Source organism: Hibiscus syriacus, unplaced genomic scaffold, assembly GCF_006381635.1.
Source record: "Hibiscus syriacus cultivar Baekdansim isolate YM2019G1 unplaced genomic scaffold, ASM638163v2 tig00111132_pilon, whole genome shotgun sequence".
NCBI lineage: Eukaryota > Viridiplantae > Streptophyta > Magnoliopsida > Malvales > Malvaceae > Hibiscus > Hibiscus syriacus.
In genome coordinates this window covers 438,999-456,171 of record NW_024062992.1, presented here as the reverse complement: position 1 = coordinate 456,171, position 17,173 = coordinate 438,999, and the positions used below count along the sequence as shown (strand labels likewise).

At 33.3% G+C, this 17,173-nt stretch overlaps 1 protein-coding gene across 1 annotated transcript; it reads left to right on the top strand.

The window, feature by feature from the left end:
* Positions 1-2,864: 2,864 nt before the first annotated feature.
* LOC120154590 (ALA-interacting subunit 3-like) lies at positions 2,865-6,424 on the top strand. The gene is made up of 8 exons (XM_039166291.1): positions 2,865-3,104; positions 3,489-3,547; positions 3,660-3,734; positions 3,830-3,943; positions 4,215-4,285; positions 4,881-5,178; positions 5,443-5,732; positions 6,129-6,424. The coding sequence occupies exons 1-8, from the start codon at positions 3,017-3,019 to the stop codon at positions 6,181-6,183; spliced, it is 1,050 nt and encodes a 349-aa protein (XP_039022222.1). The 5' UTR covers positions 2,865-3,016; the 3' UTR covers positions 6,184-6,424.
* Positions 6,425-17,173: the final 10,749 nt, after the last annotated feature.

Below are 17,173 nucleotides of genomic sequence, written 5' to 3'. Positions count from 1 at the left end.
AAAAATATTTTTCGGTGTTCGATAATTGTAATAAATTTTTTTGATGTAATTCATTTTCCTAGTTCTTTTGTATTTTCTATAAAATGTTTTACCGTCTCATTTCGATAAAATGTTTTTCAAACTTTTTCACTTTAAATATAAACACTCAAAAAATATTATTTTATTTATTTAGTATTAATTTAATATTTTTATATCATTTTAATAAAATTATTAATTATTAAAATATTTAATATACATATAATATTTTTTAATAATATTATATTTTTAATATTATATTAGTATCTACTCAGTTATATTATAATAATATATGCTATTATATTTTTAATTTAATAATATATAATAAATTATTAAAATAATTAATATTATCTATTATTTTTATAAATAGAATATTATTAAATTATTAATAATGAGTAATATTAATTTATACATTTACTATTACTATAATAATTTAGTATTATATTAATAAAATACTAATAATTAAAACAAAGGGTCTCCAAAAGATTAATTCAATCACTTATCGAATTGAATTATCATTAATTGAATTAAAAAAAATCTTTAACCGTTAATCAAACCGATTTTTTGGGAAAATATTAACTGAACCGAATTTTATTCATTTTATGTAACTCATTATCTATAAGTGAAAAATGATCTACACAATATCTTCAAAACATCGAAAAATAATTTTTGAAAGTTGTTTTCAGAAAATATAATTCATTTTACGTAGAACAGTTTTATATAATTAATTTTATGTAAAACAATTTTCATGCAATTCATTTTACATAAAAAAGTTTTGAGGCAATCCATTTTACCTAAATTATTTTTCAAAAAACTAATTACAGTCTATCAAACATGCCCTTAGATGAAATAATGGTGAAGTTCTCGAGTATGGCGGGTGTTGTGTCTGGCAATACTACGTGTTTTGAAACAATTTGTCCTTAGCTTAAATAGTCTGTTGTATCCAACGATTATACTTATAGTAATACAAGTTTCTAGGGCATTATTTTCCCCTTTACAGGCCTAAAAGAAGTTTTTAACGAGGGTCATTTTTCTTTTAAAAAAAAGTTAGTTCCTGAAAGTAGTAACCATAATGAAAACAAATGAAAATTTCAATGACTATATTACAAATTTAAAAAAGTTTAATGACTAAAATAAAAATATCCTAAAAGATTGATTGTTATTTTTACAATTTACCCTTTAAATTATGATGCTTTTATTAAAAAAACCCAAAAATTAATTTTTTTGGACGAACAAAATTAATTGAAAAAATATCTTAAATTATACACATAGGACTACTCATGTTATACAAAACACATTTTAAAGACCTCACTTTCTGCATGGGATATTTCAAATTTTCAAATAACTTCATTTAATTTTTTTGATAAAGGACACAATAAATCATAAAACTCGCTTTTCGTAGAACAGGAGGTAATCCTACATGTACAATTTAAGAGATATTTTTTCAATTAATGCTATTTGAATTGTTTTTTCAATAAAATAATAAATGAGGATTTTTCATTTAATAACCATTTAAATTATTGTGGTTATTTTTGTTTATGATATTTTTTTTAATTAATTTGGGTAACTATCAAACAATATTTATTCAAAAGTAATTTTTAATTATTTAATATTTAATTCTTTTGACTTTCATGATGTTCGAATCTGAAATCTCAATGAATAACTATTTTTTACCACCGAAATTACTCGTACTAGTCAACGTCATGTTGCTTGCCTATTATTATCTTTTTTTTTTGTTTAGTTGGACTTCTCTAGCTAAATAATGCAGATAGAAAAAAATTTAAAAATAAATTTCTTTGAAATTATTTTAGGATCTAGATTGTTTGTTACAATGCACGAGTTTCATAAAATATATTAAAAAATTAAAATTTTCTAAGGGAATGACGAGTTTTATAAAATATATTAAAAATTAAAATTCGTCAAAAAGAATGACGAATTTCATACCATTTTATTCTAATTCATATGATAAGTTATATTTTATATAATTAATCATCCAATTATAACAAATTTCATGTGTAATGTAATAAATGACTTAAATCTTTAAATAATTTCCAAGCCCTCCTATTTCTTAAAAAATCACCCACAATATTCCTTAAATTTAAACGTTACGTAAAACAAATAGGTTAATGTAATTTACCTTTTTTTTGTTAATATAATTTTCTTTATATATTTTATAAATGTCTTACAATTGTAAAACATTTTCTCAATTTTTTCAAAATAATGTTATTTTACATATTTAATATTAATATAACATTTTAATAATATTTAAAATATATCTATTAATATTTTTCATAATATAATATTATATATTTTTTTAAATATTGTAATAATATAAAATTTCATTAATAAATAATATTATTTATTATTTATAATAAATAATTATAAAAAATATTAACTAGTAAAAAATGATTTACAAAATATATTCAAACAATATAAAATAATTCTTAAAATAATTTTTTAAAATATATTTTCAATAAAACAGACGACTAATTAATTTAATCTTTGAAATTTATATTTTTCTAAAAAGTATAAGAAAATGAACGTACGTTTTTTTTAATATGATTGGCATGTTTTTCATGTTTTGCCAAACCCCCAAAGTTGGTGTAATAAGCGATAATGGCAACGCAGGGGCAGAGGTTTGACCGAGAGCCGTCTCCAGACAAATAAAACTTCAGTCTTGACTATTACGTCTTCTAGACCGAGTTAGACACACCACGGCTCGGAGAAAGCATTTGGTGCCGCCCCTCCCCTCCCCGCCATTGCCCATTGGACTTTCAAATCGTGAGAGAAACTTGCTTTTCCCTTCCCTTCCCCTTTAAAGTCGAATAAACCCAACATTAGTATATACCCTTTTATTTATTATTTCTTTCTTCATCTTTAATTAGTACTGCATAGCAATCTTCTCCCGAACCCCACAATTCTAATTCTTTCTCCGTTTTCTACTTTCTTTTCTATCAGATCATAATTTTTTTTTGTTTAGAAAAAGAAGAAGCTTGATCCGATGAGTTCCAATACTCCATCATCCAGCGCTGGAGGTGTTGGATCTGCTGATTCTTCTGCTCCTAGAAGAAATTCCAAGCGACCCAAATGTAAATTCCTTTCTTTTCTTCTTACGCGCTTTGTTGTTTGACTTTGTTTCTTGTTTCTAGCTTTGATGCAATTTAGTATCTAGTTTTAGTTTTTGATTTTCCCCTTTTATTTGTTCTTGTACTTGCAGTAATTTTGATGCATGATCGGGTTTTTTTGTTGTTGTTGTTGCTAGTTTCGTGTTTTGTTTTGTTCCAAAGTTAGAACTGTAATTAGGGCTTATTGGATGTACTGAATTATTAGTCAAATCTAACTGTTCATCTTTTGTACTTGTGATTTTAGATGTCAGAACTGAAGAATGCTTTTTGAATTCTTTTGTTTTCACGACTCTTGATTGCAATAATAAGTTAATAACCTTTTCTTTCTCTGTTTGATTTTCAACTCAGACTCCAAGTTTACCCAGCAGGAGCTTCCAGCTTGCAAGCCAATTCTCACGCCACGATGGGTGGGTTATTAGGGTTTTACTGATTTTGAGTCCATAAACAATGGCTATATTGCAATTTGATGGTGATATAGGAAAACTATTTTTGCTAATTATGGCTTTTCTTGTTATGCAGGTCATATCAGCCTTTATCCTTGTTAGCATTGTCTTCATTCCTATTGGAGTGGTTTCTCTGTTTGCTTCTCAAGATGTATGATTACAAGAAGAAAAAAAATAGAATCTGGCATTGTTGGGTTTTTTCTTCCCTTTTGGTATTGGTTAAGCTTTAACTCCTTTTTTTATCAGGTCGTCGAAATCATTGATCGATATGAAACTGAATGTGTGCCACAAGATTTCAGAAACAATAAGGTCTCATTCATACAGAGTGATGCAAACAAGACATGCACTAGAAGATTGACAGTAAGTTTCTTATATAGCATATATCAACAGAATATTGACTAATGGATGTGCGCGATTGACAAGCAAGCACACATTAAAGTTGACTGCTTTGCTTATGTCTTTATGTAAGCGGGCATAAATAAAGAAATTAGAGTCCAATATGATGCTTTCTTCCAAGTCCCAACCATGGTTTTCAGTGTCTCATATTAGGATATCACTGATCATAACTAGCTACAGCAGTTAAATGAAAAATAAATACATCTTCTTACCATTCTCTTGTTACTTTTCCTAGGTTACAAAGCGCATGAAGCAGCCTATCTATGTCTACTACCAACTCGACAACTTCTACCAGAATCATCGGAGGTATATCTTTTCCACCTTTTCTACAAGTTTTTCTCTCCATTAAATGCTCTATTGTGTATTGGTCAATCTTTAAAATGATGTTGAGGATATCCTTTTTTCAGTAGCAGACATCATGAAAATATATTTTTACTACAATGGAACAGAAGTTCTTTGTCAAAATGTATAACTATAAAATATTCAGTGAACAAACCACCTTGTTCAGATTTTCTCAATATGTCGTTTGGAACTTTGTGATCTTTGAAGGAATGGTGTGATTTAGGAATTATGTAGGAATGTTAGTAGTTAGATCCTTAAAAATTTTATGCATTGTTAGATTCTTTTATTGTTTTGAGATGTTCTTGGGGGCACTAAAGTATTTATATTTATAGATTAAACTGTTCTCATGCTATTTCTTTAGGCTTTTGGATTCGGTTGTGTGCTTGATTTCTCTTTTCCGTTGGTTTGATGACAATTCATTGTCTTCACCCCGTATTTTTGGTATTTATTTTGATCTTATTTTAACTCTTGCTCCTTTGTTTCCTTTTCCCTTTTTGGAAATATATTTATTTATGATTACTCTTTGGCATAAAGTTTGGTGATGGCTTTCATAATTCAGATACGTGAAGAGCCGAAGTGACTCACAGTTGAAAGACAATAGCAGTTGGAATGATGTTAGTTCTTGTAAGCCTGAAGACGATTCTAATGGCCAGCCGATTGTCCCCTGCGGTCTTATAGCTTGGAGTTTATTTAATGATACCTATAATTTCTCCCTCAACAACCAGCAATTGGCAGTGAACAAGACGGAGATCTCCTGGAAGAGTGATAGGGATAGTAAATTTGGGAATGATGTATTTCCTAGAAATTTTCAAAATGGAACTCTTATAGGTGGTAAAAGTCTTGATCCAACTGTCCCGGTAAGCATTCGTCTTCATATCTGTTATTACATTGTTGTACTGTTCTATTTTATGCCCTATATAGTTTCTTCAACAACTAGTGATTTAGAATGAAAATAAAAAGCATATATCTCAGAATAAACTCAAGTCTCAATTTTCATTAAAAAAAACAGCACATGTGATTGCAAAATTTTTTCGTCAAAGGAGCATTTGTTTTATCTTTGAAAGCCCTTCCTACCTGCATTGAACTACTGGTAAACTTATCCGGCTTGATCTGTATAACAGTTAAGTGAGCAAGAAGACCTCATTGTTTGGATGCGAACTGCTGCACTGCCAACTTTTAGAAAACTGTATGGGAAGATAGAACGGGATCTCCAACCAAATGAAGTCATACATGTGACATTGGAGAACAACTACAACACATATAGTTTCAATGGCAAGAAGAAACTTGTGCTTTCAACTACTAGCTGGCTTGGTGGGAAAAACGACTTCCTCGGCATTGCTTATCTCACGGTCGGTGGACTGTGCTTCTTTTTGGCTTTGTCTTTCACTGTAGTCTACCTGGTCAAGCCAAGGTAATTTCTTTGGTTATATTCATGCTACCCATACTCAAACAAGGCATCTAGACTTAGCTATCTCATATGGAAGGTTGCTGTTATTTGAACATGATTCTTCCTGGGTGAAAATGACATGTTAGTAATACAAATTAGGATAGGATGCTTAGGGGTATTTGAAAGGTAGCGTCCTCTCGTAGATTTTTTTGGTCATTATTTTCTCTACTAAAGTACTACTTCGGATTCATGTTTAATTTGATTAGGTGAGTATTGGACATGATACATGTCCAATTTTCTCTAAGAACTCCATGTATTTAGAGGCTAATTGGATTACCATATCTCCATATCCATGTCTTGAGTATCGAAATATTAATATTGTGTTGTTGTAACTGATGAGATATCGTGTTACCATTTCAGGCGACTCGGAGATCCTTCGTATTTGTCATGGAACAGAAATCCAGGAGGACAGTAAGCAGTGCAAGTAGAACCTGGAACCTCTAATCACCAATGGTTCTATTGGGTTGATCGGTTGATGTATTAAAGCGGCCTATATATATATATATAATATTTGTGTTTGCCTGATAGTGTATTTTGAGCCCCAAGGACTGCCAGATTTGTGTACAATTTCAGCAACACCCCAGTACAAAGATCTTTAATCTTGCAACTATTGTGTTACATGATTTTTGTGTGAAGTGAAGGTATGGTTTATCCACCAAATTATTGTATTTATGAACCCCACAACCAATATAGAATTATGAGAAAATAACCTCAGTGATCAAAAATGCCTTATAATATACGATTTTAATCAATTTTTTTTGGATTTGTCAAAATGACCAACTAAATCGCAATGCGATCGATAATTCGCAACGCGATCTCCGATATCGCAAATCAGTTTCCAGATTCGCAACGCGATTATGACTATTGCATTGCGATTTTTCAAATTCGCGTTGCGATTTTTCCAATTCGCAATGCGATTACGTAAATTGCAATGCGAATACGTAAAACGCAATGCGAATCTGACTATCGCAATGCGATTTACATAGTGCCATTCGTATTAACGCGTATTTTTTTTTCAAATTCCAAACACGAATATATTAATATATCGGAAACTGAACCGTCCACAGTATATCCCGTAATCGCAACTCATAACTTAAAACCCTAAATCACAACTCAGTCTCATCTCCATCTCTCACTCTTTAAGGCGACATCTGTCCCCATCTCCGACGAAATCAGTCCCCACGACGATAACAGTCTCCATCTCTGGCGAAATCATTCACGGTCAGAAATGGAAAATCAACCAAATCAACCACCGATGGTTAGTTTTTTTAATTATTTTTATTTTGAAATTTTTGCATTATTATTAGGTTTTTCATATTGAAAATGATGATAAGTTTACTGGTGTTTTCAATAATAGATTAACCATTTCACTTAGATTGCTTATTATATTCATTCGATTGCTGCCAATACTACTAAACTGTTTAGTCTTTAACCCTGTGAAGTTAGTATTTGTCTTTGTTTTGTCTTTTGGTTGAAGTAATGCAATCCATTCAAGTTTCTTTCAATTTTAGTATTTGAAACCGAGAATGACTATCGCAACGAGTGAATCACAATGCGAAAATGACTATCGCAATGCGAATTTGACTATCGCAACGAGAGAATCGCAATGCGATTTTCATTTCGCGTTGCGATTCTTGCGTTGCGATAGTCAAATTCGCGTTGCGATAGTCATTTTCGTGTTGCGATTTAAAGTTTCAGAAACTATTCTTCTTCTGCAAATTGAAACTTGAATGAATTGCATTACTTCAACCAAAAAACAAATACTAAATTCACAGTGTTGTAAATTTAAGTTTGAATAATAAACTACTACTCTTTATTGTTCATATCTTCACAGTATAGTTTTTGGTATATCTAAATTGGTATGTTTATTGTTTTTGCAGAATTTTTATTTGGCTCAATTGACCTTAAGAAATAAAGTAAGCCTGGCCAAAACAATTGCGTCGAAGCTTTCACCTGCACAAAGAAAAATATTTGAGGATACTTGCTTCGGGCCATGGCTGAAAGTATAACATCCGGGTGGAGATGCTATGTTGACCCATCTATTTCTTCAAACCATGACTAGCGATCTACCAGAGACTATACAACGTCGTGATGAAGAGATATGGTTTGATTTTCCTCCGACGTATACGTGTTTTGGGCGGGAGGAGTTTTGCTTAATCACCGGTCTACGCTTCGGACACGATGATGTAGATTGGTACACTAGACATATTACCCGCCTATCATGGTTTTCCCAGGTTTTTCCTGAGCAGTCAACGGAGAAGTCGAATTTACACGTGGAAGACTTGACGAGATTATTGAATAAGAAAGATGGTTTTACTCGGATGAATGACGTCGATGTTGTCCGAGTATGCCTTCTAATACTTTTGCAAGCCGGCTTTTTAGGCAGAGATGCCCGACAACCTATTCCTAATGATCTAATTAAATTGGTAGAGGACCTAAATGCATGGAACCTGTTTTCGTGGGGTTCGTATTTATGGAGAGCTACATGGAATAAGTTGTCGTCTGCCTTTAATGATCGGAAAAGTTTGCGTGGCGATGGTTCCAAATACACTTTGTCAGGCTTTATTTGGGCCTTTAAGATAATAATTTTTATATAATGTTTCCAAAATTATAATTAATTCTTTAACAATTAATAATATTTGTTATTATATTGTTTGTAGATTTGGATATTTGAGGCCTTTCCCGCCATGCAGACATATGCATTAAAAACTTCCAATGATATTCCTAGGGCTATTTCCTGGAAGAGGAAATGGTCATTGCAGCAATGGGAAGATTTACTACCGTAACTACAATAAATAATGTAAGTTAACACAAATATTACCATATGTTTATAAACAAGTTATTACTAGTACACGTTTAACTTTGTTTGAGCTTTTATATTGTTAGGAGGCCAACACTCCATTACAGAGGCTGACACCCACGGAAGCTGAGCTTGCCACTGATTGGTGGCAAGCTAGTAAGCTTTTTTTTATGGCACGGATGATGAGCAGCCACCACTTCGAGAGCCATCACCTCACCCAGAGCCATCACCTGATCGACCCGAATATACACCTCCACAACGAGAGTTATCACCTATTCTGTCACATCATCGAGCATCTTCTCCACCATCACCTCATGATAGGCGACCGACAAAGATGCCACGACGTTTATCTCCCTGTTCTCCACCTCCACCTCCACCTCCACGGGATGAGTTAGGGGAGTTACGTAATGAGGTCAATGCCTTGCGTGAGGAGGTCGATACTTTACGCGATGATAATGGTGTATGGCGTGTTGAGGTGTCTACTTTACGTGGTGAGGTAATAGCTCTACGTGAGATTGTAGCATCGTTGCAGAACGAGGGTCATACTCTACACAACGAGGTAAGTTTAATAATTTTCATATTTAACTTGATGATAAATTTACTCGTAATTTCACTTAGATTGCTTAGTAAATTCATTCGGTTGCTGCCAATACTGTTTAACTGTTTATTCTTTAACCCTGTGAAGTTAGTATTTGTTTTTGGTTGTCTTTTGGTTGAAGTAATGCAATCCATTCAAGTTTCAATTTGCAGAAGAAGAATAGTTTACTATCGCAATGCGAAAATGACTATCACGCGAAAATGACTATCGCAACGAGAGAATCACAATGCGAAAATGACTATCACAATGCGAAAATGACTATCGCAATGCGAAAATGACTATCGTAATGCGAAAATGACTATCGCAATGCGAATTTAACTATTGCAACGAAAGAATCGCATTGCGAAATGAAAATCACATTGCGATTCTCTCGTTGCGATAGTCAAATTCGCATTGCGATAGTCATTTTCGCGTTGCGATTTTGTTGTTGCGATTTTCATTTCGCATTGCGATTCTCTCATTGCGATAGTCAAATTCGCATTGCGATAGTCATTTTCGCATTGCGATAGTCATTTTCGCGTTGCGATTTTAAGTTTCAGATTCTATTCTTCTTCTGCAAATTGAAACTTGAATGAATTGCATTACTTCAACCAAAAGGCAAATACTAACTTCACAGTGTTGAAAATTTAAGTTTCAGGAATAAACTACTACTCTTTATGTTGTCATTGAACCTGCACTAAACCTATATGTTGTCCTTTTAAATGTTTATATAAGTGCTTACTTTTGGAATGTTATCTGATGCATTTTGTGAACAATGATATAATAATGACTTGGGTGAATACCCTGCAAGTTTGAAATATATTTGTCTTTGTTCTCACTGTTTAATATCATGTCTGTTTATTTACTGATTTATGTATTAATTTATTTTTAGCGGCCCGCTAAGGTGGATGCTCTACGTCGGGTTTTTCTTGCAAGACGGAGTTCACGCATCAGACGGCGTGCACGTGCCATTACGTCTCCGTTCACCCCAATAGTGCGAAGAATCCGTAAGAAAAAGTCCGACTCACCTGTCATCGTTCAAGAGGCCTCCCCTATCGTTCAAAAGGCCCCCATCATCCCTCAAGAGTCCCCTCCCACCGTTCAAGAAGCCACTGTCATCGTTGAAGAGGTCCCTCCCAACATTCTAGAGCCTGATTCACACGGCGTAATATATCGAATTATTGAGAAGCCCCCTCACGTGCCGGACATGATGGATGACTGTTGGCTTTCGTATAAGTTACCGGCCAGTACCATTCCGGCAGATGAAGTGGAGAGGAAATAACTACCGGAAACAATTATGGATAATACCCTTTGGGCCAAGACCGTAGTTGATTTTTATCTACATGAGCGGAACCAAGGGTGTTACGCTGACATATACAAACTCAACGATGATATGCATTTGTTGATTGAACGGTCTTGGTGGGGTGTATTATTAGGGGTTGAAGACAACGACTATTTCGATGGGGGGTAAGTCTTATATTTCTTATATTTCAGTTTGATTAATTTCTTTTAAAATTTATGTAATTCACTAATATATGTCTTTTTTTGTAAAACAGCATATTGATGCATGGGTGACACGTCTTCTAATTGTAAGGAAATTGAAGAAAAATATTAAAAAAACGCGATATACAATTATGCCGACGTATTTTCACGTAGTTCACTTGAAGAATCAACGACATGAATCATATGTGCTGACTAATGGACAAGCTAAGCTTTATCCTGCATGGTGGGAGGTCGATAAGGTTAGTATATTTGTTTAAATATTTTAAAGGTGTTCATAAATAAGTGCGCAATTTGAATTATTACATTTCGATGCAGGTGTTTATCCCTGTTTTGGACCGTACTCATTGACTTCTCGTCGAGCTTCAGCTCCCATCCCTAAAGACAATTAGTATATGACAACATGATAAATTACATATCATTGTCTGATTTGAGAGATATGATTAAGGGATGGAGCTCTCATTTGGCTAAATTCTTGGATGCAATTGATTATTGGACTAAGTCTGGAAACAAGAAGCCAAAGAAGTTCAATGTTACAGTTATCAGAGACGAGACCGCGCCACAACAAACGAAGGAAGCCAGAGGGGATTGTGGTCCTCTCGTATGCATGTGCTTGGAGCGTTTGACGACAGGAAGTACACATTTTCTACCTCCCACCGATAGAGATAGAGGTGTAGTAGGCTTGTGGTTTCGGCATTTTATAGCTAGAGCGATATATGCGAGACGCTGCCTACCTGCATCCGCGTTATGAAAGTGTCCATAAACAATTTGTAAGTCAAATGCAAGTGTTGTTAAACATATTTACTCTTTTTTGTTTGAAAATGTTTGGTTAAGTAGCTAGAATTCAATAATTTGCTGTTTGTAGGTTTTAGATGTGTAGAAAGTGTTGTTGATTCAATGTTTGGTTTCTGCAGGTTAATCTTGAAGTGAGCTGCGTGAAATGGATGTATGGGTGCAAAAGTTGATTTTATTATTATTTTTTGATTGTTTAATTGATTTGTAAAAGATGATTTGTAAATGTTGATTTGTTTAATTGATGTGTACATAATATTTGTGCTTGTTTAATTGATTGAAATGTAATAGTTGATTTGTTGATTTCAATCTGCATTATGTTGAATGCAAAACAGACTATCGCAACGCAGAAATCGCAATGCGATTCTCTCGTTGCGATAGTCATTTCCGCGTTGCGATAGTCAATTCCACATTGCGATAGTCATTTCCGTGTTGCGATAGTCATATTCGCGTTGCGATTTCCGCGTTACGATAGTCAAATGAATGTCTAATAAGTGATAACAACTGAACTTATCATAGAAATGTTCAAACTCAAGTTACTAATACACGCCTAACTGAAAATGTTAAAAGTTCACACATAAGATACACATAATACAACGTTTGCATTTAAAAATCACCTAAGTTAACAGTCCCAAAAGGTGAAGCCGGTTGTGATTGGGATTTTGATGAGGATCCATATTTTGGTAGAGGAAAAGATGATTGTGATGGCACTGGTGATCCACACGTCAACCTTGTATGACCACTTTCCTTGCACCGACTACATGTCGATCTCTTCTTCTCTTCACCCTTAGACGGTATACGATCGTGACTTTTTGGTCGGCCAGGTAGCCTTCTGTCCATGGCTGGTGGCAAAACTGTTTGTAAGTCATCTGGTATGTCCCACTTAGAAGGATGTGGAATAGGGTAGACAATCTCGCCATAAGTCTGTCGATATACTTCTGTAGTGTTGTCGTAACCGTTTTTTTTAAAAGAGATAGATTTTGAAAATCATGTCATTTTTAATTATTTCTTAATTGATTAATTTAAATTAAAAAGTGAATATGATTTAAAAACCTTAAATTTCAAAAATTTGGAAATTCCTTTTACGATAGAAAAATAATGTTCGATGAGTCGCCACCAATCTTTGATTAGGATGTGATTGGGCACCCAAAAATGTTTTGTCATTTTAAATAAAAATTAATTTTAATTAAAACGACAAATTTATGTCTACGTTACCAGAAAATGAGTTCGGGAGTCGGTTACGTGTGGGGAAGGATTAGCACCCTCACAATGTCCTAAATCGGTACCTAGTCGATTAATTAATTCATTTGCAATGAAATTTACAAGTTCGATTTTAATTTGATTTTTGATCCCATAAAACAATAAAAACATGGATTTTTTTTTAAAATAATAATAAATATACCAAAATAGTACAACTAAAAATTAAAAACTAAAAAAATGGTAAAGATATAAGTTTAAAAGTATCAAAATGTCATAAAAACTTAAGGTACTTAAATAATAAAAATAGATAGTTTAAAGACTAAAATAATAAAAAAATAGAAAATTAAGTAACTAAACTAATAAAAAAATATAATAAAAACTTTAATTTACAATAATAAAAACTAACATTTAAAAAAATTAAAATATTAAATTTTAAATAAAGATAAATGAATTTCTCAAAATTGAAAATATTAAATAATATAAGTATTAAAATAAAAATAACCTCAAAATAAAATTTAGGATTAAAATATAATAAATATAAATGTGAAGGCTAAATCAAAACATAAAAGAAGGATTAAAACAATATATTTATAAATATCATAATCAAATTCGAATAATATTAAAAATATACACATATTAAATTAGTGACTTAAATGCAAACTTTATAAACCAATAGAATAATTTATAATGTATACAAAATTCGTATAATAATATTCAAGTGGTCAAAATATAATTTATTCAAAATTTTAAGTTAAAATTGATAGAAAAAAAATATTAATTACAGTGACTAGAATGAATATGCGTAAAATAATATGAATAAATTAAAAATAACCATTTTTAATAAAAATTTGTCATGCAATTAAGCCTAAAATTATGACTAAAATAAAACGGATGTAAAGTAAAAAGGATTAAAAACAATAATTTCCATTTTATTTCAGGACACAAACGTCTGAATACAAAGAGTGAAGGACTAAATTCAATATTTTCCCCTAATTTCTCAAAAACACGGGAATGGAGAAGGCAAAACTACGTCGTTTTGCTTTGGGTATTTATACCCAATTTCAAGCTTATTTTTCTCATTTCTTCCTCATTTCTGTTTGAATAGAGAGAGAGTATGAGAGAAATGCTCTCAACTCTCTCTTCAGAGAGTTCGTCGTCGGTAGGTGGTCCACGGCGACCGGCACGGCGGCGTACTATGGCGTAGGGACCGAATGGTCCCAAAATTTTTCTCTCGTCACCCTCGACCCAAAAATCTGGTTTATTTCACCTAAAACCAACCCTAGAAACGTAGATCTAGAAATTACCTTTCGAATATTTGATGACTTTTGGCGTTCTCCGGCTTCCGACGAACCAACCCTTCGGTAAGCTCTTTCTTTCCTTATTTATTTCCCTTTGTATTTTCTGGTTTTGGTGTTCGAATACCCCCCTCCCCTTGCTTTGTTTTTCTGGTTGTATTTATAACACCCTTTGAGTGGATTTTCCACTGGTTTTCGAGCAGTGGCATAGCATGATACAAATTTTTTTAGAGTATTTTTTAGTGGATGTTTGGTTCGGTGGATGGATGATAATGTTATTTATTTATTTTTTTCGGTTGATGGATGATGATTTGGTTTGGTTGATTGTTGGTTGCTGTTTGACGCATGCAATGACGCTGGTGGCTTTGTTGGTGACTCAGGCAGTGAACTGGTCACTGTTGAGAACTGGCGACGGCGGCGGCTTCTTCATTAGGGTTAGGAAACCCTAATCTGGAGCAATCTTGGACCGTTGGATCAAATCTGATCCAACGGTCGGCATCCCAAACGGCTAACAGCTAAGGTGGAAAAACCCTAACGGGTTAGGGCAATCTGGGCCTAAACGGGTCGGGTCATCCTGGTTATTGGGCCTATTGTACATCCGGGTCTTGAGTGAGTTATAATCTGGATTGGGCCTCATTTATTGGGTCTGAAAAAAAAATATGTAACATATATTAATAATAATAATATTATTAATAATAATAGTAATAATAATAATAATAATAATATATATATATTATAATATAATACATATATATATATATTAATACTAATAAAAAAATGGATGTCTACAGCTGCCCCTCTTTGCACATTCTTGTGCAAAGATAAAAAAGACAAACAATTTTTTGTTCAGTCTTCATTCGTTGTTGGATTGAACAAGTTCTTCTCATTATGAACTTCTTCTTTCTTGTTGGATGAGTTCTTCTCATTATGAACTCTCCATTGAAAGACGTCACTGATTCGAAATGTCGTGAACCAAGTGATAGGTCAAACAAGCTCTTCTCATTATGAACTTCTTCTTCCTCGTTGGATGAGTTCTTCTCATTATGAACTCTCCATTGAAAATGTTGATCCCTCAAGCGAGGCGTCACTGATTCGAAATGCTGTGAATCAAGTGATAGGTCGAACAAGCTCTTCTCATTATGAATTTCTTCTTCCTCGTTGGATGAGTTCTTCTCATTATGAACTCTCCATTGAAAATGTTAAGTCACCTCTTTCTGTGGTGGACTTGAAAGGAACAAGTTCTTCTCATTATGAACTTCTTCTCCCTCTGTCGGATAAGTTCTTCTCATTATGAACTCTCCATTGGAAATGTCAATCCCTCAAGAGAGGCATCACTGGTTCGAAATGTCGTGAATCGAGTGATAGGTCGAACAAGCTCTTCTCGTTATGAACTTCTTCTCCCTCTGTCGGATGAGTTCTTCTCATTATGAACTCTTCTGGTAATGTTGATCCACCTCCTTTTGCAGTGAATCTGAATTGTTATTGACTCTCTCTGAATTTCTGTCAAAACATTCAAAGCATTTCAATGAATATGAATGAATGAGCATGCTCCTATTTATAGATGCCTACTAATGTATGCATGATGTCGTTTTAATATTATGAGCTCTGTGGTCTTGCAAATCTTCATTTCAAACACGTCATTCGACCTTTTGTTTGCACCTCACACTTTGCTTGGGCTATTTTATGCAAATTCTCATTTCTCTTGTTCCCATATAAATATTTTTCTGCTCCCTTTTGAACTGTTCATCTTTGTCAACGTATCAAAATATCAGTGTTTTCCATGTGCTTTTTCTCAGCTCATATGCATTTTCTTTGGCCATGTCTTACCCTACTCTCTTCAAAAATTAAGGTTAACATCTCTGATATGGAAGTATTAATTCAGAATAATACCAAAAATCCTTTTATTTTTTAATGCCATGTTAATCTACTTATAAGAAGAATGAATAAAATTGGGACTTGAAATAAAAAACACTTTAAATTCACTGACAAGGAAATGAATTTACAAAGTTATGGTAATCACATAAATAGTGGAAATTTAAAAACACATATCAGATGTCCATATGGATCACTAGCATGAGTGTTCCTGAACCAATCCACTTGATATAACTATTGAGTTGAGCTTCTGTCTGGAGGACTTCAAAGATTGCCAAAATATCTTGTAGACGTGAAGCTTCTCTCAAAATATCAGACTTTCGAGAGGATTTAGCTACCTGACGCCTAATCTCAAAATGCCTTTGAGCCGCATTTTCAGGTTTTCAACTCAAAGTCTTCATTTGGTTTCAAGATGTCCTTTGTGGATTTTCATCTCGAACCCTCCTTTTTCTCTTCATTTTTTATTTCTTTTTTTTTCCTTTTTTTTTATTTTTTTTCATTTTTTTCTTCAAGCATAGTACTTGTTAACAGAGTCTGAGTTTACCGGATTTCTCGGTTTTCCCCATCCAACTCTACTAAAATCAATGCTCCCCCAGAGAAGGCCTTATTGACAACATATGGACCTTCCCAATTAGGCATCCATTTCCCTCGGAAATCTTTATGAATTGGCAAAATCTTTTTTAGCACTAGATCTCCCTCTCGAAATTATCTTGGATAAACCTTCTTATCATGAGCTCTCATCATTCGTTTCTGATACATCTGACCGTGACAAATAGCTTTTAATCTCTTTTCTTCAATGAGATTCAACTGGTCAAACCGAGACTGAATCCATTCAGCTTCATCCAACTTCACCTCTTTCAGAATTTGAAGTGATGGGATTTCTACTTCCAATGGCAAGACAGCTTCCATCCCATAGACTAAAGAGAAAGGCGTTGCCCCTGTCGAAGTTCGCATTGTAGTACGATATGCATATAAAGCAAAAGGTAATTTGTCGTGCCAATCTCTGTAAGTCTCAGTGGTCTTTGTGATGATCCTTTTAATATTTTTATTTGCTGCTTCCACTGCTCCATTCATCTTTGGACGATAGGTCACTGAATTAGAATGCTTTATCTTGAACTGAGTACAAAATTCTACCATCATTTTGTTGTTCAAATTGGTGGCATTATCTGTGATGATTCTTTCTGGCATCCCATACCGGCAAATTATCTCTCTCTTTATGAATTTACAAACTGTAGATCTCGTGATATTTGCATATGAAGCAGCCTCAACCCACTTGGTAAAGTAATCAATTGCCATAAATATGAAGTGATGTGCATTCGAAGCCTTTGGTATAATTGCCCCAATGACATCCATGCCCCACATAGAAAAC